The sequence below is a fragment of the Leopardus geoffroyi genome, chromosome C3 (genome assembly GCF_018350155.1).
Source record: "Leopardus geoffroyi isolate Oge1 chromosome C3, O.geoffroyi_Oge1_pat1.0, whole genome shotgun sequence".
Lineage (NCBI taxonomy): Eukaryota > Metazoa > Chordata > Mammalia > Carnivora > Felidae > Leopardus > Leopardus geoffroyi.
Window position 1 is genome coordinate 73,878,192 of NC_059338.1, and position 25,702 is coordinate 73,903,893.

At 50.8% G+C, this 25,702-nt stretch overlaps 1 protein-coding gene across 6 annotated transcripts in view; it reads left to right on the forward strand.

Moving 5' to 3' along the window:
• The window catches only part of TRAPPC9 (trafficking protein particle complex subunit 9), a 573,855-nt gene that overhangs the window by 132,902 nt on the left and 415,251 nt on the right, over positions 1-25,702 (forward strand). For all 6 annotated transcript variants that reach the window (XM_045453562.1, XM_045453564.1, XM_045453567.1 and 3 more), the window contains 4 exons: positions 1,642-1,727; positions 4,691-4,817; positions 8,327-8,459; positions 11,644-11,807. In XM_045453562.1, the coding sequence (XP_045309518.1) occupies positions 1,642-1,727; positions 4,691-4,817; positions 8,327-8,459; positions 11,644-11,807 (510 nt within the window). The remainder of the gene's footprint in view (positions 1-1,641; positions 1,728-4,690; positions 4,818-8,326; positions 8,460-11,643; positions 11,808-25,702) is intronic.

A 25,702-nucleotide genomic window follows, 5' to 3' on the forward strand; every position in this document is an offset into this window, starting at 1 on the left:
CCCACGGTTGTGCCAGCACTTTTAAAACGAACTCACCTGGCAGGCTATTTCTTTATTTCGTCAGTTTGAGGATGCCAACTGTGGGCCGTGTGTCACAGGTTTGGCGTGGCCGGTCTAGTCTGCGTGCAGGCTGCCGGGTGCAGTGTTTGCAGTGGTATCTTTATGAAAGCTCGGTGAAAGCCGAAGAATTCTAACTAGTAAATCTCAGTACCTACTGTGAAAAACCCTTTTAACACCAGTGTCTGTTCTAGATACTCTTTGAGTTCCCAGTGCTGGGTTCGAGGCCCTGCTGCACCACTTCCTAGCTGTGTGATTCCTGGGCGCATTTACGAACTCGTCTGGACCTCGAGTGTCTGCCCTGTCACAATGGGGATTATGAGGCCTGTCTCACGAGGTGATGATGAAGAGTAATGAGATAAACTCCTCACCAGTGCCTCACACCCACACGACATGACTCGTGCCCAACATATGTTAATTGATTTCAAAGTTCCTTCTGGTTTGCGAACGGGTTATCTTAAAGGAAGCAGAGAGCCAGGGGAGTGGAGGTGGGGACTGCTTTAGTTTTCTGTCGCTTTGTAACAAATCACTACCACCTTAGTGGCTTAGAACAACTGAGATTTATATTCTTGCTGTTTCTGTGGGTCAGGAGTTTAGCGTGCGTTAGCTGGGTCCACTGCTCAGGGTCTCCCAGGCTGAAATCCAGGTGTCAGCTGGGGCTTTGTCCTCATCTGGAGGCTTGACTAGGGAAGGATCTGGGTCAGGGTCCTTCAAGTTGTTCTCATTCCCTTCCTTGTGGTTGCACGACTGGGGTCCCAGCTCTCTTGCTGGCTGTTAACCAGGACCGTTGCCATTTCTTCGAGGCCCTCTGGATTCTTGCCACCATGGCCTTCTCCATACACCCACTCATGCTTTGAATCTTTTCTCCCAGGAGGGGTGCGGTCCCTTGTAATGGCCTACCTAATTAGATCAGCCCCTCCCGAGGACAATTTCCCATCGATGAGCTCGAAGCCAAGTGATTTGGGACCTTTATGCAAAATCCCTTCACTTTTGTTATAGAGCATAACCTAATCACCGTATTCACACTTGGGGTGGGGGGAAGATTACACAGGGCGTACCCACCAGGGTTGGGGATCTTGGGGGTCATCTCAGAATTCTGCCTTCGACAGCTGTTGGAGTACAGCTGACCTGGGCGTGGCCTGGAGGAGAGGCCACCATCTTCTCTCACATTCTTAGAGAGGGGATGGTGGGGGGGGGTCATGGTGTATGCTCCCTGGAGTTGACTATCACCGTCTTCCTAAGTACCAGCCTCTGGGTCAGTGGAGGTCTGTGTGACTCACAGGTCTGCGCCGGGAGTGGTGCTGTCTGGATTGATTTCAGTTTTGTAAAGTTGCATTTGACACCCTGGCATGAATTCAACCTGCTAAAGATGGTGACCAAAGGCGGATACGAAGCATCCAAGTGGCAGTGGTGACTTTGTTTTCGAGAAAAAGCTGCAGTGATGCTGGCTTTGAATTTTCATCGAGAGACGATCTTAATGCCCACTGTCTCACTGGAAAGATGAATTGCCAGAGAGTAATCTGAAACCATGTAAAATATGCAGGATACCAGCTGACGCATCGCTGTGTGTGTGTGTGTTTCTAGATTTCCAGTGGGTTCAAGGAGACGTGTGTGAAGTTCAGCTGATGGTCTACAACCCGATGCCGTTTGAACTCCGAGTTGAAAACATGGTACGTATCACTAACCACTGACCTTTTGGGCTCAACACCAGCTTACCATGAAACTAAGTTTTTAAATTAATGTTTGAGACACACGCCCTATGGTATGCGTCTATTTTTATATTTGTTTTGCCAGAGATTATAAGGTTTTTGTGAAGGAAGACTGACCACGTCTTGTCATTTCTGTGTCCTTAGTGCTTGGTGCTCTGTGGTTGAATCTGTGAACAGATAACCTCTGATTTGAACACATACCAAGCGTAGTCGATTGGATGTGAGATTTGAAATAATCATGTTGAAATTTACATGAGATTGGCACAGGTTTCGAAGTGTATATTGTGTCCACTGCTCAGTATCAGCCTTACTTTATTGCTAGACGATCAAGGCCTGAGGGAAGAGCAGGCTGTGTGGAGTAAGAGTGGAAGTTACCGCACCGCCAGTGTGAGGTTTCTCTCCGCCTTGAATTCTGCTTTTCTGTTCCCGTGTTTTGTGGAGGGCATTGAAGGTTCACTCCGTAGCGGTCTCTCCTGGGGCCACTCACCCAATTCCACAGTCTGTGGGAAGGAGATGTGTATTGTCTCTCCAGATTCATCCTGTTTCTGGAGCAGAGCCTCCCACCCGTCACACGGGTTCCCTTTCTCAAGTCTTCTCTGCTTATTATTATGTAGCACTGCTCGGTACCCCGGGTCACCACCGGCTGCCGTGCGTTGTCACGTAGGCTTTGTGCTGTATATTGTTATCTAACGCTGCATGTTAGCGTATAGTACTGCTTGGTAATTTTTCAGAGACTTGCGAAGGATGGTTTTGAGATCGTTCATGTTTTCCTTCAGAGTTGAATGACTTACGCTCAGGGTAAGAGGTGGGCTTTTCATGCAGATATCTTACTGAGTGCTCATGCCACATATCGGGTCACGGGCAGGGCCCTTGGGAGACCTGGTCCCTGCCGTGGTCAGTGCTGTGGGTGCACGAGATGCTGCAGGGTCCCCGTGGAGAGTCCAGGAAGGCTTTCCGGAGAGAAAAAGGCTTAGCTGAGAATAGAAGGAAGAGTGGGAGTGCACCCGGCCCACTGGTGGTTATTGAAGGTACTGTGCCGGCTCTCCGCGTGAGGCATAGGTCTCCAGAATTCATTTGAGCTCTGAGACACTCAGCCCACCGTCAAGCCTACAGCCCTGAGGTCACTCAGAGAGGAGGCCGGCAGGAGTGAGTACTGTCATCCTCCTCTTGTGCAAGAAGCTGCCTGCTTTAGGGTTTGCTCTCGCATCAGGCCTTTTAATGGTGACTTTCTGTCTCTTGGCCTGAATTGGGAAATAATTGTTTAGAGAATTTTCCCCAAAGTGCTTCAAGTATCAGATGCTTGCTGTCCTTTCTGGCACACTGATTTTTTTTTGTCTTAAAAAGTGGCTTTTATTTTTATCTGGTTTAAAAGTAATATGTGCTTTTTAATAAAAAGTTAGGAAGCACAAAGAATAAAATAAAAATTGCCACTAGAAGGTAGCCCAGAGATCGTGGCCGGAATGGAAAAATAACGAAATATTTCAAGCGTATGAAATGTTACAGGGAGTGTTAGGCCTTCCTAGAATGTCCACCGTCCACGTTTCGCCACGTTTGCTTATCGCTATTTTGAGAAGAAATAAAATGCCGATACGTTTCGCCTGGAGCCAGTAGCCATCTCTGGTTTCTGTGCCTGCTCTCTGGCCCACTGCCTCTGTTCTGCATGGAGATCATTGCGCGCTTTTGCTCCAGATCTGGGCCTAGGTGCGCTCCGTGTTGCTGGAGTGTCTGCTTCTGGGGGCTCTCTAGAGACAGAGTGAGGAAAAGCATGCACGCGTGCACGCAGACATGTGCTTACAGATACACCTGCATGCACCCATCTGCATACATGCGCACACCTGTGCCCATACGCACGTGTGCACGATACACGTACAGACTGCGTCAGCGCTGACTTCAGGTGGTGCTGCCGGTTCTCGCCAGTCTCCACGGGGCCCTGTCCTGCCTTCCTCCTTCCCACGCCTTGTCCTTTCCGTCAGCGTGAGAACTGGGGCCCCGGCACCGTTGTGCTGGCTCAGTGGCTCAGTGCTGTAGCATGTCTGGGTCTGGTAGGTTCAGGGCCACTTAGACCGCGGCACCGCGGAAGACAAGCCCCAGAAAGGTCCTGGGCCTCTCCTTCGTGCGTGTCCTCGCCTGGGGAGCACTCTTTACCCGTCGTTCATCAGCTCGACTGCCATGCGGTCGATGTTTCTGTTCTCTTAGTTAATGGTGTTTTTGTATTTTATTTTCTAATATTTTTTGTTTGTTGCTGGATTATAGAAATACCTTTGCTTTTTTTCATGCTGACTTTGTGCCTTTGCTAAACGCACTTGTTAGTTCAAGGTTCCTTGTGGTTTCCACAGGGCTTTTTATGTTTATAGTTTTGGTTTTTGCGAGTAAACTGTTTGCATGCCTTTAGTTTCTTTTTCTTGCCTCTTGCACTGGGTAGGACCTCTGTTACAGCGCCGAGGAGAAGTGCTGAGCACTGACATCCCTGTGCTGTTGACGGTTGTGGGCGGCTCCCTGAAGCCGAGGAATCTGTCTTGTTCCCTGTGGAGCACAGCCTGGCACATGGTGACATGACTTGATCATTCAGTGAGGGATGTTGATGGATGATCGTATTTCCATCCTTTGTTTTTTTCTCTATGTTCACATATTTTATTTTTTTCCATTACGTTTACATTCCAACTTGGTAAAACAACAGAGAGCAGGGCTAACATCGAGATGGAATTGTTCAGGCACCCACAGTGCTGCCCGTTTCCAGGTTGTTTGTGTCACGTGCGCGTCGAGACCGAGCCTGCGGCTCTCTGTGGACCTTCACGCAGGCCAGGCATTGCCATCCTCCTCCTGGTGGCCCGGGCCTGTGGGCGGGCGGGCGCCCTGCGTCTGGGGGGGACCCGTGAGGCAGCGGTGCTTTGTGCTGTGTCCCACGTTGCTATTGCTTGTTTTAGGGGCTCCTCACCAGCGGTGTGGACTTCGAGTCTCTCCCCGCAGCGCTCTCCCTTCCGGCGGAGTCTGGTCTTTACCCAGTGACTCTCGTTGGGGTCCCACAGACGACTGGAATGATTACTGTGAACGGTAAGGAGACTTGCTTTCTGAGTTCAGCTCGAGCAGGGCTGCCAAACCCCCTGTCCTGCCCCACGGAGGCCCGTCACTGGTCCCTGGTGTCATTCCCAGTCCAGGGGCGATGGCCAGATCACGATGCCTGGGGCTGCGACATGGAGAGGAACGGTTTTGAGTGCCTGGGATGCAGTTGGCCCTCAGCGCTGTTACAGCGGGAGGGGTCCGACTCCGTGTCTGGCCTCCTCGCCCTCCTGTCACCGTTCTGTGCGGCCCATCTCCTCCGGTGGGTCTGCAGACGTGCCTGTGGGCTCCCCTCTGCCATTGGGCCCTCCTGCCACACCTCGTCAAGGGTCCGTGTAGACACGCAGAGTCCACTGTCCCCCTCTCTGTTGGTGTTGTGACCTGCCGTGTGCGGGGGTTGTCCCTGGCTGACCCAGTTTGGTCTGCCGTTGCTGCTGGGCCCACCCGCCCTCGTGGGCATCCTCCTCCAGCTTCTGTCAGACACCCCTTCTGCTCCCCTTCACACTCAGTGCCCTGCAGATGCTGCTTCTACACGACCCTCTGTGGTATTCCTCAGGGCCAGGCTCTGTCCTTCCCTCCTCCCCTCCCCCATCTGCCCTCTTCCCCCCCCCCGCCCCCATCGGGCTACCTCTAGGCAGTCTCTGTCCTCTCAGTGACTTCTCTGGCTTCAGGGCTCATCCATATGCTGCTGATTCCCAGGCCGTGGCTCCATCCAGACCCCTTTCCTGAACCTGCATAGCCAACCACTGACCGGCTGGCACCTTGGTTGCCCCATCTCGGTGAGGGCGTCACCATCCTGCTGGGTGCCCGAAGTGGGTCCTCGGATGCTGCCTTGCCCCCTGCCGCCTCTCACCAGCCCCACCCCTGCCCCTGCCCTACTGACGGGAACCTCAGTGCTCCTGTCTGCAGGCCCTCAGAGACAGAAGGAGACCTTCTTACAGGGTTTGTCACAAAAGCAACGGGCTCATCTTTCTCTGTCAAGTCTTGGTGGCTGGTGAGCCCGCTTCCCACACTGCTGTCAAGTGGCCTTTCCGCAGTGCCCATCTGCCCGTGTCATCTCTTAACCACGAGCCTTAGCACCTTCCCCATACCTGCCCCATCCGGGCTGGACTCCGTAACGTGGCTTCGGAGCTCCCCCATGTGATCCGGGCCCATGGCGCCTCGTGCCCCTCCCCTCCCCCTGAGTTACGCGTCCCTCCCATAGGCTTTCTGAGCCTCTGCCTGTGCTTTTCCTTCTGCTGCTGCTTCCGGACTTGCCTGGCCCTGTGCCTCTCTCAGTTCTTGGCTCACATTTCCTCTCCCCTTGGGGATTGTGCTCAGCTTCTCCGTGCTGGGTCAGGTGCCTACCGCACCCGCGTGTGTCCCTCCAGGCCAGTGGTTGCAACTGCTCACTGGGCTCGTCCGTCTTGCTGGTCCCTGGCATGCGGTGGGTCTTCAGTAGATACTTAGTAACTGAAATGGGGACAGTTCTGGGGAAGGGCGATGTCTGCGGGGGGTGAGTTGGGTTAGGATATGTGGCAGCAAGTGCCGGGAGGGGCCAAGCACGTGACTGGCCGAACGTGGGGGAGAAGGCCCAGAAGGGGAGTGTGGGCCGAGAAGGACTTTCTTTCTCCTACTGAGGGACCCTGAGCTTTGAAGGCGAAAGGGGAATTATGCGAGTGGATGGGGTGGGGAGTAGGGGGCTTCCAGGCAGAAAGAACAAGTGGTCCAGAGACCTGTGTGTGTTGGGGAACCAGGGACGGCTTCGAGGACCTGGCCCAAAGCAAAAGGGTGACGAGGCCGTGAAGGGAGGGAGACAGAGGACAGACCTGGAAGGGCCTTGTAAATCATGCCACGGGATGCTGGTTTTCTCCCGTGGGCCGCATTCGATTCGAGGAGAGATACAGCCAGGCGGGCAGTCCAGAGGGACCCCAGGCTGCTGCGTGCAATGTGGGCTAGATATGGGCAGGAGGCAGGGAGACCGACTGTGAAGTTGTTGGCATAATCCAGGGATGAAATGACAAAGGTAGGGCCACAACCGTGACCGGGGAGTGGAGCGAGGGAGACGGATGGCAGAGGAAATAATTAGGACTGACGGGCTAACCAATAACCGATAACCAGTGGATGAGGACTCAGAGCCCTGGTAGCACAGCTCTTATTGGTACAGACTGGTTGGTGTTCATTTTTGGCGCACCTGCTGTGCAAAGTGGGAAGGGCTGACTGTGTATTCTCAGAAATATGATTAGACGTGGCAGGATTGGTCATCAGGTTTTGAATTTCTTTGTAGTCATTTTCAGCAACAGGTAAGAAAGGGAAAATGACTGATTTTAATTAAGAAGTGGAAAACAAAGTTTGCTTAGGCAAAACCACATTGTATTGGGTTTTATTTATTTATTTTTAAAATGTTTTAATGTTTATTTTTTGAGAGAGAGAGACAGAGTGTGAGCAGGGGAGGGGCAGAGAGAGAGAGGGAGACACAGAATCCGAAGCAGGCTCCAGGCTCTGAGCTGTCAGCACAGAGCCTGACGCAGGGCTTGAACTCACAAACTGTGAGATCATGACCTGAGCCGAAGTCAGCCACTTAACTGACGGAGCCACCCAGGCGCCCCTATATCGGGTTTTATAGAAAGAATATGCAGGAGTGTTACACCAGATGTGAGTTTCTGGGGAGGAAAATGTTCGCAGGCTAAATGAAAGAAGGCTTTTAAGTGACCTATTTCCAAAGGAAGGAAGTGTGGGTGCCGTGATGGGTAACTTTGAGTCACCAGAGCAGTTTAACGCTGGCAGAAGGTGAAGGACACGGCTATCGGGCCAACAGCTGTCTTCTCTGATCAGTATCCATTCCGTTAATGTGAAGGCACAGAGCATTTAGCCCGTGGGCATGGTTTAATTTTGTTATATGGTGAATATTGTTTATAATAATTCTCTCTCGAAATTTCAAAAGCCATTTTAAAGCTTTCTTAAGTAATTTCAAGTGCTTGTCTAAGCAATGGAGGTTTTTTTGTTGTTTTTGGCATGAGAAACTCGCTAATCTTAGATTACGGTGTTTGCACACATCCAGCAGGCTTGTCATATCGTGTAGCAGTCATAGTCACCATAGTTGGCTCTTGAACTTCAATCTGTCCCCGGAAGATGTCGGATCATTTTCCAGATACTTATTCAGTCACGTTATGTCCTGCAAAGGAACGCTAGCTATCACTGTCTTAGAGACAGGCAGATTTGAAAAGCAGATCGTGAGAGCGGTGAGACCTGGTCTTAAGTTGACTCAGTTGACAAAGACCCACATGTGCTTTCGCTGCGACCCAGTCGGCCCCGTGGGTAGGAATGCGGGGACTGTCACCCCTCTGCGTGCGTCACCCAGGGTTTCAGGCTGAGCTGCGGGTGGGGCCGGCGGGGTGAGGGCTGACCGGACACAGGTCTGGGGCGGGGGGCCGTGCTCCTCCCTGCTGGAGTCCGCCTTTAGGTGTGGGCCCGAGGCTGGAGGCCTGTCCAGGGGCTGTGAAGCTCTTCATTTCGCTTCCCAGGTTACCATACCACGGTCTTCGGCGTCTTCAGTGACTGTCTGCTGGACAACCTCCCGGGAGTGAAGACCAGTGGCTCCACGGTGGAGGTCATTCCCGCCCTGCCCAGGCTGCAGATCAGCACGTCACTGCCCAGGTAGGGCGCAGGCATCTGCCTTCTGACAAGAAAGGGTGCACAGAGTAGTTGGGAGGAGACATTTCTTTTCTTTTTTTTTCTTAAATTTCTTTAGTGTTTATTTATTTTTGAGAGAGAGAGTGAGAGAGAGAGCCAGCACATGAACGAGGGAGGGGCAGAGAGAGAGAGGGAGACACAGAATCCGAAGCAGGCCCTAGGCTCTGAGCTGTCAGCACAGAGCCTGACGCGGGGCTCGAACCCGCAAACCGTGATATCATGACCTGAGCAGAAGTCAGATGCTCAACCCACGGAGCCACCCAGGTGCCTCTGTAGTAGACATTTTTAATGGTACCAAGAATCTGAGTTAAGATATGATTCTTAGGATCAAAATATGGGTTGGGGAGCGTGGATGGCTCTGTTGGTTGAGCATCCGACTTCGGCTCAGGTCATGATCTTGCAGTTTGTGAGTTTGAGCCCCATGTCGGGCTCTGTGCTGACAGCTCAGAGCCTAGAGCCTGTTTCAGATTCTGTGTCTCCCTCTCTCTTTGACCCTCCCCCTTTCATGCTGTCTCTCTCTGTCTCAAAAAAATAAATAAACGCTAAAAAAAAATATGGGTGAAGGGTTTCTTCAAGGTAACCAGTAGGCAATATGCTTTGCTTAAAGTGAAGCACAACACGGTTGAAATGTTTCTTACCACGAATGGAACAAAATGTGAAATTAGCCTTTGTAATCTTTTTTTTTGTGTGTGAAAGTTAACTTTTACCTTATAAAAAGTAGAAAAGTAGCCTTGTGGGAAGGCATGAAGAAAAAAGGGAAATATATCTCCGAAGTCCCAGAGACAGTTACTGTGAATGCTTTCTGGTTTTTCTTTCCATCGCTTATCTACCTTCTTTTTGCAAATGTATGTTTGAATACTGAGATGATGTCACATTATGTGAGTATCATTTATTATTTTTTGCATAGCCATATAACATACGCTAAAAAATTTCTATTTTAATTGCTTCAAAATGAACATCATAAAGATACTCAGTTTGGATAATGGAAATGTTTTAAAACAGGTTGGTTGTCAGTGACAGTTCTATTACTCAGTAAATTTGCTAAAATGATTGGATTATATACTCAAAACAAGTGAATTTCATTGTATGTAACACCGCAGTTAAAAAAAATGAATTTTGTTGGTTTTAGTGTGGAGCACATGATTTCAGATGACTATTCTTTAAATGAGTGTTGCTTCTAATTAATCTAACATCAGTATCCTTGTGACTGAGTTAACACATTCACTCCCGCACGTTTTTTTGATGCCTGCCATGTGATCTGGGCCTAGTCTATAGGACTAGCAAGTAATCAGAAATGCCCTCGACCTCGGCCTTGCCTGTTGTAGGAGCTCATGTCCGGAGGGGAGCCAGACTCACCGTAGTCAGGTTTGCTAAGTGCTCCTTAACCTGAAGACTCCCATTCACGGTTCAGGAAGGCATCATATCACAGATGTGATGTTTAACTTGGGCCTTACAAGATTCACACAAGTTGGCCAGATGATCAAGCAAGGAAGAAATATGCCCGGAAAAGGGGACATGTCTGACTGCCGTGCTCTTCCTGCCACGGCTCACCCAGGACTCAGCCCCTTCCTGGCCCCGGCTCTGTCACATGGAACCCTGTACTCAGGGACAGTCGGCACCTGTGTCGGCCAGGCCCTGTGGCCTGGCTAAGGTTCTGCTTTCTCCCACCTTCTTTTTCTGTGGTCCCAGAGGGGCTGGCATCCTCTCTGTTTGAGAGGTGAAGTAAGTAGTCTCGCTGTGTTTTAGTTTTTCTGTATATGTCCTCTGCAATTTCAAGTTGACTACAAACAGCTTTTGCACTTAAGAAGGACTGCAGCTTAAAATCTGGAAAGAAGTTGTTTATAGTGAGGATAGGACTCATCTCCCTTCCTTGACGGAGAAAGTTTATTTCTTGACTCATGAGTAACTTTAAAGGTGTAAAATGTGAAGTAATTCACCTTGATTCATTATGCTATTATTTTCTGCAAATGTGGTTTGGATACAGAAGCTCCTCTCTCAGAGCCTGGGGCAGGAGGCCCCCAGGAAGGGCAGGGCTGGCTCGGTATGCCCAACTTGTTGAAACCCGTCTCCTCCCTTGGATGCCAGAGGGGTGAGACCAGCACTGTCCGGCACATTCCTTGCCATCTTTTTTTGGAGCAGTGTGGGGATATGAAGCTGTCTTGTGGCATGTAGAATGGGACTGGGTCTGACCCTGGTCCTTTGTTCTGTGGCCGGGAGCAGAGTTAGAATGACCTGGCCGGCGGGGAGGCTGTTGGGCACTTGCTGGGTGGGGGTGGTGTGGCCCGGAGTCTTTGTCCATTTCTGGGTCAGTTCAGTATATGGTGTAGACTCATGGGCTTTCTGTGGAAATCCTTCAGGTGTAAGGAGGAAGAGAGTGGGGGGCCACGTGGGCTCTTGGGACCCCAGGAAAGAATGTTCACCCTTTCCTCCAGTGACCACCCCTTTCTTTTGTGGCCAGTCTTCTCCAGAGCATTGTATGTGCTTTTGAACCTGAGGTTGTGGCGCAGTCTTCGGGCTGCGTGCTGGCCTGCGCTCCCACGAGGCCTGGGCCTCACCTGGCCACGCAGAGGATGCCATGTGGCCCAAGGACGCCCCCCAGCTGCCCTGTGTCCCCTTAGGCACTTGCAGGGATTGGTTGTCGTTTGTACCTGTGACGTGGAGTCTCTTGTACGTACTCGCCACTCCAGTCCCCATGGTATCCGTCGGAACAGTCCTGTTTTCTTCTTCAGTCTGTGGGTTTTCCCAAGACAATTGTGAGCATGAGATTTAAAAATTTCTTTTTAGAGAGTGACGGTTCACAGATCATTTGAATTAATTCACTGTGTCTCATAGGCCTCACCATAATCCAGTAGTTAAGTATTTTTATGCTACACGTGCACACGCATGCACACACACACACACACACACACGACGCTGAGGCCAAGTGGAAACCCCGGATGTGTCTGCGTGTGGATGGCCCTCCGCATGTGGCGCTCACCCTCCCCTCCTGATAGCTCAGATTGAGTTCCATGTTGAAAGCCGAGCTTCGCCACTTCCTGCTTCTGGAACGTGTTAAGTCTGGGGATGTGAATATTCTGAGATGCCGTTGTTTTTCTTTACTTTGATTCTTTCTTTTAAAAAATCCCTGTAATTCTTACTGCTATTTCAGATCTGCCCATTCCTTGCAACCCTCCTCTGGTGATGAAATCTCTACTAATGTGTCCGTCCAGCTTTACAACGGGGAGGCTCAGCAACTCGTCATCCAATTGGAAAATATTGGGACGGAGCCACTGGAGACACTGGAAGTCACCTCCAGACTTCTCACCACCAAAGGTGGGTTCGACCCCAGAAATGTTTGTCTTGTCTTTTTGCCAAAGAGACACTTTGAATAACCGGTGCTCAGAAACCGTAAAAGCTTCTTACTCTTTTAATTTGCTGCCGTCTTGAAATGGGTGTGTGAAGGGCACACAAAGGAATGAAGACTGCTCCTTCACATGTACCAGATCCCTGGTGCTCTTCACATGTACCAGATCCTCAGGAAGGACGCTCTTGAATGGATGGAGAGAAACGTTAGCGGCTCAGACGTGGTGCCATTGGGATTCATCCGCCCAGCCCCAGGTTTTCTGTGGGTTCAGGCGTAGAGCCCGTGCGCTCCCTCTTGAAGGCAGGCGCTCCGTTTCCTGTCCCAGGACACACGAGCTGGGCGGGGTGGGTCACAAGACCTGTGTTGAGAGTTTGGCTTCTCCGTTTACTAGCTATTTGTCCCTTACACGCCTCGCTTCCTTCCCGGGTAGGTAGGGGAGGTGGCCCCTGCCACGTGAGGTTCTGAGAGGTAAGCAAGTAGCGTGTGGTGGCGTACTGAGTATATTACAGGTTATGAGTGGCATTGATCAAGGCGGAGGGTGTTGTATAGGAGGGAGGCAAGGGCAAAGAAAAGCCGGTCATTTACTAAAGTCAGAGAAATTATATGGGCCAGTGAGAGCGAAGACAACAGAGGGAAATTGTGGGGTGTGCACATGAGGTTGATGTAGGGGTGAGGCGAGCCAGGTGCACGGCGGGAGCTTGAGTTTCCGGATGTGCCATCCACATACTACTCCCCCAAAGAGGGCTCCCTCATGACACTATAATGGGAAAACTCAAGTGAAGTAAGTGTTTATTAGAGGTAGGGCCTCACGCCATCTTGTAGTTCCAGTTGGAGGGAAGGTCCAGGAAGAGTTGGGGAGAATTTGTCCTGGAAGCAGTTATGCCACGACAGAGGGAATTTGGACTGTGTAAAAAGGGTTAATGTGAGCTTGTCCCACGGTGGGGGGGTTAACGTGAGCTCGTCCCACTGGGGGGTAATGTGGGGGTGAGTGCCAGTGCGTCTCGCGTTCCCTTGTTTCTCCCACTGCTTCTGATGCACGAGGGAAATGAAGCCTGTGTCTGCCTGTCTTATCTTGCCTGTTGTCCCCGTCTATACCTCTCCTCACTGGGAAATGCTGCCCGTGCTCAAATTTTGCCTGTTTCCTTACTAGCTCTGTATTACCTTTGGGCAAGTCATTTAACCTCTCTTGGAGTTTTCCCCTTCTGTGAAAGGACACTAATAACAGCACCTACATCACAGGGTCATAATGAGAATGAAATGAGATCAGATACCCAAAGTGCTTGGAAACGTGCTTGGCATGTTATTAGCCTCAGGCTCGTTAGCGGTTATTATTACTGCCGTCTCCGCCACCGTCACCATCATCACTGTTATCTCTACCGACACCACCGTCATCACCACCGTCTCCACCACAACCATCATCATCACCACTACCGCCGTCTCCACCACCACCATCGCCACCGCCATCTCTGCCACCGCTTCCATCATCTCCGCCACCATCCCCACCATCTCCATACCACCACCGTCGCCACCATAATCTCCACCATTGACGTCTCCACTAACCACCATCTCCGCCACCTCCACCACCGTCATCACCACAGTTGCCGCCCCCATCGGCAACATTGCTGCCACCCCTCCTGCCACCCTTGTTGCTGCCACCATCACTACCCCTACCACCATCGCCATTTGTTTTCCTTGGCGTAGAACACTCTACTGTGAACGCGTCACAGGTTACGACTGAGCCCGTTTGGGTGGTTTCCTCTGGGGGCATTTGAGAATGGTGCTGCTCTGAGTATTTCGGCACATGTGTCGGTGGACCTCTGCAGATGTTTCTGTTGAGTGTACCTCCAGGAGTAGAATGCCGGGTGTGGGGTGTACGTGTATTCAGCATTCGAGCCAGATACTTTTCCAGATACTCGTTCACACCATTGCTGTGTGAGTCCCGGTGCTCAAGTCCCCACTGCTACTCGGTGTTTGTAGTCATTTCATCCGTGCTGGTGCTGAGGGTGGGGTGCGACCATATAACACTGGGGTTTTAGTTTGCATTTGTCTGACGACCAGTGATGTTGAATGCCTTTCCTATGCTTTTGGCTATTCAGATCCTTTTTTGTACAAGTGCTTTGTCCGTTTTTCCCATGGAGTGTTCTTCCTTCTCTCTCTCTGTCTCTGTCTCCCTCTGTCTACCCCTCTCTCCTGACTTGTCAGACTCGTGTATACTCTCAGTATGAGTTTCTTGCTGGGAATAAGTGTGAATGTCTTCTTCTGTGTGGTTGCCTGTATGTTCTCTTAGTGTTGTTTGGTGCATACACGTTACTTATTCTACTACAGGTTCACTAATTATTTTTTCTTCTGTGCTCATGGCTCTTTGTGTTTCATTTAAAACATTTTTGTACACTTTTAGCCTATGGGGAGCTGTGGTGATCCTCCCTTGGGCTCATCCTTTCTCTCCCCGATTTTTGGTAGCAAGTGCATATGGGTTATTACGTAGAAAGTGCCTCTCTGACACAAAATACCTTTATCTGGTGTTGCGAATGTAACTAATTGGTGAGAGGGTGTGGTCGATGTTGGAACAAGGGAACTAATAGTGAATGGCAGATGATTACAGAGCTGATAACGTGGTGAAGCACATCCTGTAATTTACCTTGTGTCATAGCTTAGCAACTGGAAAGCATCTCTTCCTGTTCTCAGAGAAACCTACGTGGAAATCGTTACGAACTTGCTGCCTCTTTCTGAAGCAGGAATCCTCCTGTTTGTCCCCTTTGGAAATCCTCCAACAACTTCCTGTTGTCCTGGTCCCCAGTCACAGAGGCCTGTGCATCGGGCCTCTGCCCCACGCTTCAGCTTCATCTTTGGCCGCCTCTCCCCTTAAACTCTAATCACATGGGTTTTTGGGAACTAACTTCAGTTTCCTGGACATCCGTGCGGTCTCTTGCCCTTTAGGGTAAACTGTCTTCTCTCCCTAGAGCTCAACTTGCTAACTTCTGCTCCTGCCTCCATTACCTCCATTACCAACACATCTCATCTGGGTTTCTGCTTAGTGGTCACTCTGGGAGTACCCTCCTAGCCTGGGCCGTTGGGTCCCTGCCTTTGTTGTCTCAGAGTGCCCCAGGATGCTAATGCAAGCACCCTTGCCCTACCCAGGCAGTTGCTGGTTCATGGCTCTGTCTCAAGTCTCCCAGAGGCAGGGATGATTGCCCTTTGATTTCCATGCCTCGTGCCTGGTAGGTGCTTAGTGCTGAGGGGTTGTGGACGGAAAGGGCTTTCTCATTTACAGAACAAGACTGATAGGAGTGTGCCTGTCTCGCTTGCTGGGTGGGGGGGGGGGGGGGGGATAGATGTGCGTGGATCACTTTGATGTTTCTAATGAGTTGTGTGGGTCCCCTTAGATACACAGCTTCATGTGAGTTCCGGCCTCTCCTCCTTTGCTTGGATCCCTCTCCTCCTGTGGAGACCTTCAGCTGCTTCTTAGCCGAGCACTGCCTTTTTGCAGTCCAGCTTTTGGCCCCCTGTCTGGGCTACCCTGCCCTTTGGTGTTCTTCTGCTTTTGAGCTCCTGTGGAACTTACTCTTTGTGTCAGCTATGCCCCCACCCCCCAGTGTTTTGTTATGAGAAGGTGCAGACACACAGAGGAGCTGAGAGAATTTTAGAGCAGACACTGTACCACCATCCAGGTTCTGTAATTAACGTTTTCCTACATTTGATTGATCACGTATCTACCCAGCCTCCTATCCATATCCATTAACCCATCTTATTCTTTCGGATGGTTCAGAGTAAGTCACAGATTGCGGTGCATTTTACCCATTAATACTTCAGGATGCACATCACTAATTAGAGTTCAAAGTTTACTTTTTTTTGGTAAAATGTATATGCAGTGAAATGTGTAAATATTTTTTTTTTTATTTTTGAGAGAGAGAGAGAGAGAGAGAGAGAGAGAGAGTGAGAGCACAAGAGCGAGCGTTGAGCGGGGGAGGGCCAGAGAGGGAGACACAGAATCCGAAGCAGGCTCCAGGCTCTGAGCTGTCAGCCCAGAGCCTGATGCGGGGCTCGAACTCATGAACTGTGAGATCATGACCTGAGCTGAAGTCAGATGCTTAACTGACTGAGCCAGCCAGTGAGGTGCCCCAGTGCAATGTACACATCTTAAATTATGATTGATGAGTTTTGACAAACACACATGTCCAGCCCAAGCTCTTACCAAGATCTATCGTAGAACATTTTTATTGTGCAGAAGATCCCGTCGCTCCCTTTCCAACCAATCTCGGCTCACCCCAGAGTGGGCATATTTATCGGGTGGGCTCTCAGTATTTACTGATAGTGATGCAGACAGTTGGAAACAGTCATGGGGATTGGACAGAATTCCAAGGTGAAGCCCGTGGAGGTGGGCACATCCCATGTTCCACCAATCACCCCTCACCCCAGTTCCCAAACTGAGTTCCCGTGGCCACTGTGCCCACGCCTCCCTGTCTTTCTTGCCGTGTCACTTCCCCATGCAGCCCCTCCCCGACTCTCAGCTCTAGGGTAGTAGGACAGTGTCATTACCTCTACTGCATGGATGGGGATAGCGAAAGCACCAGAGGTTAAATGATCTGTCTGAGGCCACAGGACAGGTCACGAGGACTGCAGGTCCCTCCCTCTCAGCTCTGGGACCTTTACCCTTAATCACGAGACTGGGAGCCTCGGAGCCACAGTATAGAGCGTGGCAGGCCTATTTCCCAACAGCACATTTACACGTGAAGAAGAAAAGCTTTGGTCTCTTAAAATTCTCATCCCCAGTTACAGTACATTCACCTCTGGAATTAAACTCATAAAAACAAACAATCTGCTTCTAAAATATAAGAGGGAATAATTTTGGCCACTTCCTTTCCGCAGTTCCAAAAAGCTTTCTGTGTTAATAGATGATCTCATATACCGGAGAAGAGGGAAAGTGTCTTAAACTGGGGACCTGAGGCGTTGAGTGGGGCAGGCAGCAGAGTCCAGGCGACAGTCCGGGTGACATTTCAGCCCACTGGGCTCAGCCTCTTTAAGGGCCTCGTAAAACGTAAGCGTCTCCTCCATGGGAATCTTCCACATGGAATTGATGCTTCCTTCTCTGGGCTCCATACCACTTTCTTTGTGCTGCCGCTGGCTGCCGTGTACCTCAATGGTAACCGGGACTCTTACCCCGTAGCCACCTGCCAGGTGCGTGGTCCTCGGGCAGTGTTTCCCTCCTCAACGATCACGACACACGTAAGAGGTCTGGCTGGCCTGTTCTCTCACTGCCGCGTCCCAGTGCCCAAGAACTAAGAGCAATGCTCGTCACACGGCAGGCACTCAATAAGAGCGGGGTCAGCACCGCTGTGCTGGGCTGTCACGAGGCTGAAATGTTCATGCAGGACACGGAGAGGTCCTAGGACGGTTCTGAGCGCAAAAGCGTCTGCCTCGTGCTTGCTCCAAGAATACTGATCGTTCTCAGTGTGTCCTGTGTGTGGAGGCCGTGCAGGCCCCACGTTCTCTTTCCTCCTGTTCCTGACGCCCTTAAAGCACCCAGAGTCGTGTCAGGGGCCCTGACAACTTGGACACGTCCTCTCTCCCCTCCGGACAAACCCCCTTTGCTTCAGATAAAGAAAAATTGTTTTTTTCCTCCTCCATCTTCCTTGCTTTCCTGTCTTGTTTTAATCCCTAATCTACAAACCTGTTTTTAAAATCCTTTTGCATTTAGGGTCCATGATATTAGGAGTCACACAGACCTTGTTGGGTCCCCTCAGGAGTCTAAACTGTAGTTTAGGCCCTCACGGGGTGAGTGTGTCCCACGATCAGAAGTGCCTGACGTGGAGATGAGCAGTTATAATCCAGCGCCAGCAGACAAGGGTTACCTGCCAGTGTCATGTAAATTTTAATTATAACACGTTTGCAAGCAAGTCTTTATGTGTAGGTTGTTAAAGGTGAACACTTCTGCCTGTACTTAAATAACCATGGATTTTGTTATAATTAAGCCCAAATTAAAAAGAATTGATTGTATTTGCCTCTTTTTTTTTTCTTAATGCCTGTTTTTGAGAGACAGAGATACTTTTGAATGGAAGAAAGGCAGAGAGAGGGGGAGACACAGAATCCAAAGCAGGCTCTGAGTTGTCAGCACAGAGCCCGATGTGGGGCTCGAACCCACAAACTGTGAGATCATGACCTGAGCTGAGGTCAGACAGTTAACCAACTGAGCCACCCAGGCGCCCTGGTTGTATTTGCCTTTTAACAATCTTCCTAGATACATTTGTGTGTACAAACCCAAACATACGCATACACATACATAAATACACACACACACACCCCTTGATGTCTTTATTCTTCTAGCGTCATTTCTTTGACAGAAAGCGAGGACTCCATGTTGCTGTAACTAAAAACTCGTAAGTGTTTTGGTGGAAGTGAGCCTCTGCTGCTTACTGTTCTCCTGAAGAGTGTGGTCTCGTCTGCAACTAGAAGCAAACGTGAATGGGCCTCAGTGTTGAGGGTCAGCAGCAGTAGCAATTTCTGTATTACTGTCAATGTGAAATAGCCAGTTTCACTGGACTGCGTGAAACTCGACTAGATCTAGCATTAGAATAATGACTGTTATTTCTGAAGCTAAATTCCACAGGGGGAAAAATTAGGGACAGAAGCTATGCTCCTGATTTAAGTGTATCTGGTTATTCCTTGCAGCGTATCGTCACATGGGAGTTTTTTTTAGGTCAAACTTGAGAATATTTTTTATTGAGTTGTAAATGACATACTGTATTATGTTAGTTTCAGGCGTCTACTAACATAGGGCTTTGATATTTTCATACATCATGAAATGATCGTCGTAGGTCTGGTTACCATCTGTCCCCATGCAGAGCTGTGGCCGTACTGTACTCCCTCGGCTGTACGTCACATCCCTGTGACTCATTTATTCCACAACTGGAAGTTGGTACCTCCTCACCCCCTCACCTATTTTGCCCATCGCCCCACCCCCTCCTCTGGCCACTGCCAGTTGGTTCTGTGTGTTTGTGAGCGTTTTTCTGTTTTGTTTTCTTTATTCATTTGTCCTGTTTTATAGAGTCCACATACGAGTGAAATCATAGGATATTTGTCTTTTTCTGACTTACCTCACTGGGCATAACGCCCTCTAGGCCGTGCGCATTGTCGTGAATGACAGGATTTCGTCTTTCTTCGGGGGAGTGGGACCCCATTGTAGGGCACTGCATCTCCTCTCTTCATTCCGCTTTCCACACACACGGGGCTGCTTTGATACCACGGCTGTTGTAGTTGATGTCGTTGATGTTGTAGTTGATGTAGTTGAACTTCCTCGGAGTCGCTATTCAGATACAAACGCGGTGGTTGTTTGTCAGCGGAGGGCGAATTGGCTGTGCTGGGTGAGCGGGTTTGCCTGCTGTTTGAATATGTCACTCCTAAGCCTTGGGACTAAAGAGAAACCAGCAGGGCGCTCAGAGCTGTTGTTCTGTATTCCTCGCGCTTCGGAACTCAATTCTGAGTACGACTTGCAACGTTCTTTCCTTACCTGCCGCCTTTGTGGGTGGGGCACAGACCCGGGCGGCAGGTGTCCGATCTGTCTGGAGCCGTGCTGCTGTTGGCCCGTGTATTTAGTCTCCGGTTCCTGCGAACTTTCCTTCCCCTTCCTTCTTGCTGTGGCCCCTGGGCTCTGTCACAGTAGGCTCTGTAGCACGGCCTCTCCTCGGCCTGGGGGAGGGAAAGGTGGGTCTTGGCGTCTGACGGATTGGGCTTCCTGCCCCTGATCTGTTAGTTATGAGCTGCAGGATGAATCCTGAGCAAGCGGTGAGTGTTCCAGCCTGTGCTGTCCCCGGGTGCCTGGCTCCCTCCTGGGTGGCGATTCAGGAACACGCGATGAATCCTCTTGTAATGCCCGAAGTTCCTAAACCTCCCACAAAAGACCACCAGAGTCGTGAGTCAAAGCCAAGCGGCAAGGGGCGTTTATTGCAGGTTCGAACCTGGACCTCTGCGCACTCGTTACCGGTGACGCTAAGAGGCCTCGATCAGAGTTGGTATAGGGTTTTTATAGACAGGGACAAACAGCATAGGTGAGTGAGGGTCCGGATTGGTAAATTCTAAAGTAAGGACATTTGTTATTTTCAGATTGGGCGTCCTTGGTCTGTCCTTCGGCGAGAAGGCTTTGTCCGTTACTTGTGGTGGGAGGAGAAGAAGGGGGAAGGGGAGGAATGTGTTAAGCAAGCAAGATTACAGAAGCGAAGGACGCCAGTTAGTTTATGTACAATTACTACAATTACTCATTTCATTACATATCAGACTACATTCATTTAGGAAGGTTTACAACCCATTCTACTACACAGCGGGTTACATCCAGGAAAGGTCTCACAATGCTCATAGCAAACAGCAAGCAAAACAGACTTCTCAGCAATTGTATTTTTTTATCAAAAATCCATAATAAGCAGAAAAGAGAACCTAGCTTTAAACTAAGGTAGGGCTGTCATTTGGATTGTTCCTTTCACTCTGGCGCACTGAGCACGGCGCCTGGCAGGTGGCAGGTGCTGAGAAACTACTGGGTTCCCTTCCCAGTAGTGGGGAAGTGGGGAATGAATCGGCATTCCTGCTTCCCATTTTCCACGTCTGTCCGCCAGGGCCTGGGAAACCAGGGCGTCAGAGTTGTTAAGTCCGACTGTAAATAAGCAAACTCAGGCCCCACTCGGGGAAGACGGACGCCTTTGTTTCAGTTGCCTGGGCTGACCTTGTGGCTTTCAGAAGCCATCTTAGCTTTCTCTTTGTTCTCAGATTTTTCCTGAAACGGTGAGATGTAACAAAAGATGGACAAGCGTGTTCTTGCCTTAAAACTGTAGTAACTCAGGACTGGAAACCGCCTAGTGGGGTCCGCGTAAGTGCTGCTGTCACGCGGGGAACGAAGCCAGACGGGAGAGAAGCAGGGGCAGCTCTGGAGTGAGGGGTCACTGGCTCCTCTCTTCTCAATCACAGAGGGGAACCTGTTGCCGTGCACCTCTCAGGACCCGAGGGGTTCCGTGATGAGGTGGCGTGCTATGCAAAGTTACGGTAAGAGTTACCCTCCCCGCCAGGGTCTATAACTTTTTGGCCTGGCCTGTTTCCGAGTTGCTTATGTTATACTATGTTTATTTTTTAATATATATATTTTTTAAATTTTTTTCAACGTTTTATTTATTTTTGGGAGAGAGACAGAGCATGAACGGGGGAGGGGCAGAGAGAGAGGGAGACACAGAATCAGGAAACAGGCTCCAGGCTCTGAGCCATCAGCCCAGAGCCCGACGCGGGGCTCGAACTCACGGACCGCGAGATCGTGACCTGGCTGAAGTCGGACGCTCAACCGACTGCGCCACCCAGGCGCCCCACTATGTTTATTTTTAAACATGGAAACACAGGGCAAAATTTTAAAAAGAAATCTTGGAGAAGTGGTTTCTCACTTCCTGCATTGTGAAAGCCTGGTGTGTCTTGGGAATGGGAGAAAGGACTAGGTTTCTCGATGCCTCCTTCCGTGGTCGTGCCGAGTCCCACTTGCATACCTGGGTGTGGACGCAGGTGGAAGGGAGCCGGGAGCAGGCTGCTGTGGCCAGCAGTGGGTTGGGAGGCCGGTGAGGAGCCCCCCGGATCCGGCTGTCATCAGTGTAGACTTAGCTGGTATGATTGCCGTTACAGTTGTTGCACCGGATGCACTCGGGTTCCATTCTGGCTCTGCCCCTTCCCGGCGCGATGGCCTGGACTGTGGTGCACAGTTCCGTGACGGTCTGACCTGCCTACTGGGTAGAGGACTATGCTGTCCCTTCGGGTGTTGGAACACGTGCGCCTCACATCATGAGGGGCCGGCACTCAGTAGCTCTTCCCGACGGCTGTCGTCATTGTCTTCATGCCACCTGTGGTGTTACCTGTAAAGGTGTCTGTTCTTGTCTCACTTTTACTGAACATCTTTTTTACGGAGCTTTTGTAGGCTCTGTTTCTTAGCCTGGCATTCAGAGAAACTCACCATCTGGCTTGCTGCCCGCCGCCTTTCCTTTTTGCACACACGCTTGTGTCGTGCCCAGCTTGTTTCCGGCCCTGTGCTTGGGGATCAGGACAGCAGTGACCCCCCCACCCCCACCCTCCTGGGGCTGAGGGGGGGGGGACCTGGACTGTGGCATGTGCGCTGTGGGCCACGAGGCGGCGGGAAGGTCCCCTTTCCGTTTTCTTTCCCACCATTGATCCTCTGCTCGCTCATTTGTCCTCGTGTCGTCCAGTTGTCTATCCTTTTGTTCAAGTCTTCAACAAGCCTTACCGGGCACCTGCTACTGGTGGCTGTTGTGTCGGGCGCTAGAACACCCAGGAGTCAGTCCCGAGTCCCCGTCCTCTGCATTGCAGAGTGTGCTTCCACTTGGATGTTTCCAGAGCTTTGCTGACTCTCGGGGGTCCTGTGTGCATCTCACATCCCATCCATCATCCACACACCAGCCCCCATGCCACCTCCCGAAAGCTTTCCCGATCCCTCCGATGGAATTATGCTGCTCTTCCTTTACGTTGTCTTGCTTACACGCAGTTACAATAACACTCACTTCACTTGGCTTTGTGTTACTCAACAATCAGACGTTTATATCACATCTATATACACTCACCACTCTGGGGCCATGAATAAAACATGAACCCCGTCCTGAAGGAGCTCACGATTCAGTGTGGGGAGTCAGGCATGTTCACTGAACGGAATTGGATTCCAACAGCGCATCTTGTATTATTTCTGCTACCTTTGAGTAGCCACAGTGAGTGGGCTGACCGGTGTTCCTCCCAGGAAGACACTGAGGTTCACGAATGTCTAGCGCTCGTTCAGCTCCGTGTCCCCTCGTGTGCACGATTGCGGTGGCCTTCCCGTACGGGTCGGCCTTCTGCACAGTTGTAGGGTCCTGATGGAGAAGTGTACAGAATTCATCGGGAGATCTAGTGGAATGCCTCTGATCACTCCTGCGGGGCCTGGTGCGTTTGGCCCCTGGGAGCACAGGCAGGAAGTACACAAGCAGGACAGGGAAGGAAGAGGAAGTGAGTGTCTGGCCCTGCACTTCGGGAACTTCAGAACATCACGTTCCCGACTGGTTGTTGGGGGCCAGTGGTATTTCACGCTGACAGCCCATAGCGACCAGGCACTCTGCTGCCCGCTTCAGCGGGGCTCAGGCTCCCCCAGGAAGTGCAGACACCAAGCAGTGCTGGTGCACACAGTTGAAACCAGGAAGAGAGTACATATACATTTTTTTAACGATTATTTATTTTTGAGAGAGAGAGAGAGCGAACGAGCATGCGTGAGCGAGTAGGGGAGGGGCAGAGAGAGACAGAGATACAGAATCTGAAACAGGCTCCAGGCTCTGAGCTGTCAGCACAGAGCCCGACGTGGGGCTCGAACTCATAAACCATGAGATCATGACCTGAGCTGAAAGTCTGATGCTTAACTGACTGAGCCACCCAGGCACCCCTCAAAAATTTTTTTAAAAATTTGGTTTCATTTTGAGAGAGAAAGAGCATGAGCTGGGGAGGGGCAGAGGGAGACAGAGACACAGAATCCAAAGGAGGCTCCAGGCTCTGAGCTGTCAGCACAGAACCCAACACGGGGCTTGAACTCACAAATCCGTGAGATCCCGACCTGAGCCGAAGTCAGACACTTAACTGACTGAGACTAGGTGCCCCAAAAGTATGTTTTGAACACGGAAGTCAGCACTCTTTCATGAGTCTGCCATCAGGACTGAATAGGTCTGCATATGACAGGTGGTGGACTCCTGGCCACGCCCACCTGTATGGCCTTGAGCAGCTTGTCTGCAAGGGGACGGTAGCAGGACATGTTCTGAGGGTCGTGGTGTGGGTTCAGTGACAGCTTGGCCTGGCACCTGCCTTGCGGAAGCTGTCCTTAAACATCAGCCACCTGGCGGGGCTGTTCAGGGGACAGCACCTAGCATGCAGTAGGTGTCTGGTGTCTTCCTGGGTTGTGTCTGTGGGCGCCCCCCAGCCCAGGTGGGGTCACAGTCGATGCTGCTCCTCTAATTTCACGTCTCTGTGACAAACCACTGCCTCCAGGTCTGTGACACATCTAGCCTTCCGTGTACTGCAGCCAAGACCATGGGGAGCCCCGAGGATATCTCACAGCTCATTTGGGCAGAGTTGATCTCTCAGTTGAAACACGTTGGGAAATGAAAAGTCATCTGAACAGCCAAGAAGAGTGCTGTAGATACCGGTTTTAGTTTAGTTTCCGCCCTCCTACCCTGGTTATAAATTCCCGCTAGACTGGACTGCTGGCTGAGAGAATCCATTCTTTTGCACAAATCTGGGACCTCAGCAGGCCCCCTTTCCAGTTCATGCTACCGGGACAGTGGATGCTGTTCAGTTTTTTGTGGCCCCAATTTGGGCAGTGCATTGATGGAGCAGTTTTGAATCTGGTCTGTGGGTGATGGTATTATAAATTTTTAAGAAATTTTCAGATTGAGAAGAATCTCTTCTGTCATCTGCTCTGAGCTCCTGGGGGCTTCTTCTCTGCCCCCCACACTTGTTCCTTCCTATAGTCAGAGATTGGCATGTGTCCCTTTACAGGCAGGGACCACTTCTCACCTCCTTCCCCCTGAACCCAGCATGGTGGCTGCCCTGGGCACAGTCAGTGGCCGTGTGGTGAGTGTTCCCTGGAGGAATGAAGTGGGCAGCGGTAGGATGTGAGAAACAAACATTAACAGGGTGCTCTGCGGTTCCCAGACTTTCACATAAATCATCCAGGCCACCTGTGTGCCGAGGCCAAGGGGCCTCATGGTATCTTCATGCCGACTCTGGTGTTCTCTCCCCCGCTGAAGAGGCATCTTGGGATGACAGGACAGCTGTCAGGGGGCAGTGCTGGTCCCGACGCACACGACCTGTTACATTCTATTTTCTGCCATCTCTTTTCAAGGTCCTCTATCCCATCACTGTAGTGATGCTTTCGTTGTACATACTCTGCACTCTGGTTGTGAAGCTGGGTGGGTTAATGTTCCAGAAAAGCAGTGAGAGGCAGAACGTATAGTGGGAAGAGCCTGGTGTTTGCTGGTCCTGGCCCCGACTCTTGGTTCTTTGACTTTTTTTTTTTTTTTTTTTTTTTTTTTCAACGTTTATTTATTTTTGGGACAGAGAGACAGAGCATGAACGGGGGAGGGGCAGAGAGAGAGAGGGAGACACAGAATCGGAAACAGGCTCCAGGCTCTGAGCCATCAGCCCAGAGCCCGATGCGGGGCTCGAACTCACGGACCGCGAGATAGCGACCTGAGCTGAAGTTGGACGCTTAACCGACTGAGCCACCCAGGCGCCCCGGTTCTTTGACTTCTAAAAGAGCTGTGTGACAGTGGGTAAGTCGCTTAAGCTCTCTGAGTTGCAGTTGCCTGTCTGATAACATGGGAACAACATAGCTATGGTCCGAAGTTAGAAGATAGTACTTAATAGATGGTTATGTCAATTACTATTATTAAAAAGGAATTCTAGGATAGAAATTTGTCTTGTTCCCGGGCTTTCCCGTCTGCCCTGCAGAGCAAGTTGGCATGGGGAGTGGAAAGGACAGGCCGAGCTTACCGAATTAGTTTGGACCAGCTTCTCCTGAGCCCCTCAAGTTCTTTTTGGGCACTTGGCCACCTGCCAGCCTGCACAGCTGCAGCAGACTTAAACCCCTGCTCCAGAGAAGTTTATCCAGCTGGCGGAGTTGAGTCTGGGGACTCCGTGACACACGTGCTCCAGGTGATTGCTGTCCTTGTCATCAATTCACATTACTGTCTGGCCCTGATAGAGGGCACTGCAGAAAGCCGCCTGGTTGGCTCAGAGCCCCACCTCGCTCTCTCGGCTGGGCCTCGGTCCTCAGCGTGGACTCACAGGCCAGATTCACAGGGCTTCTCCCCACGTGACACCG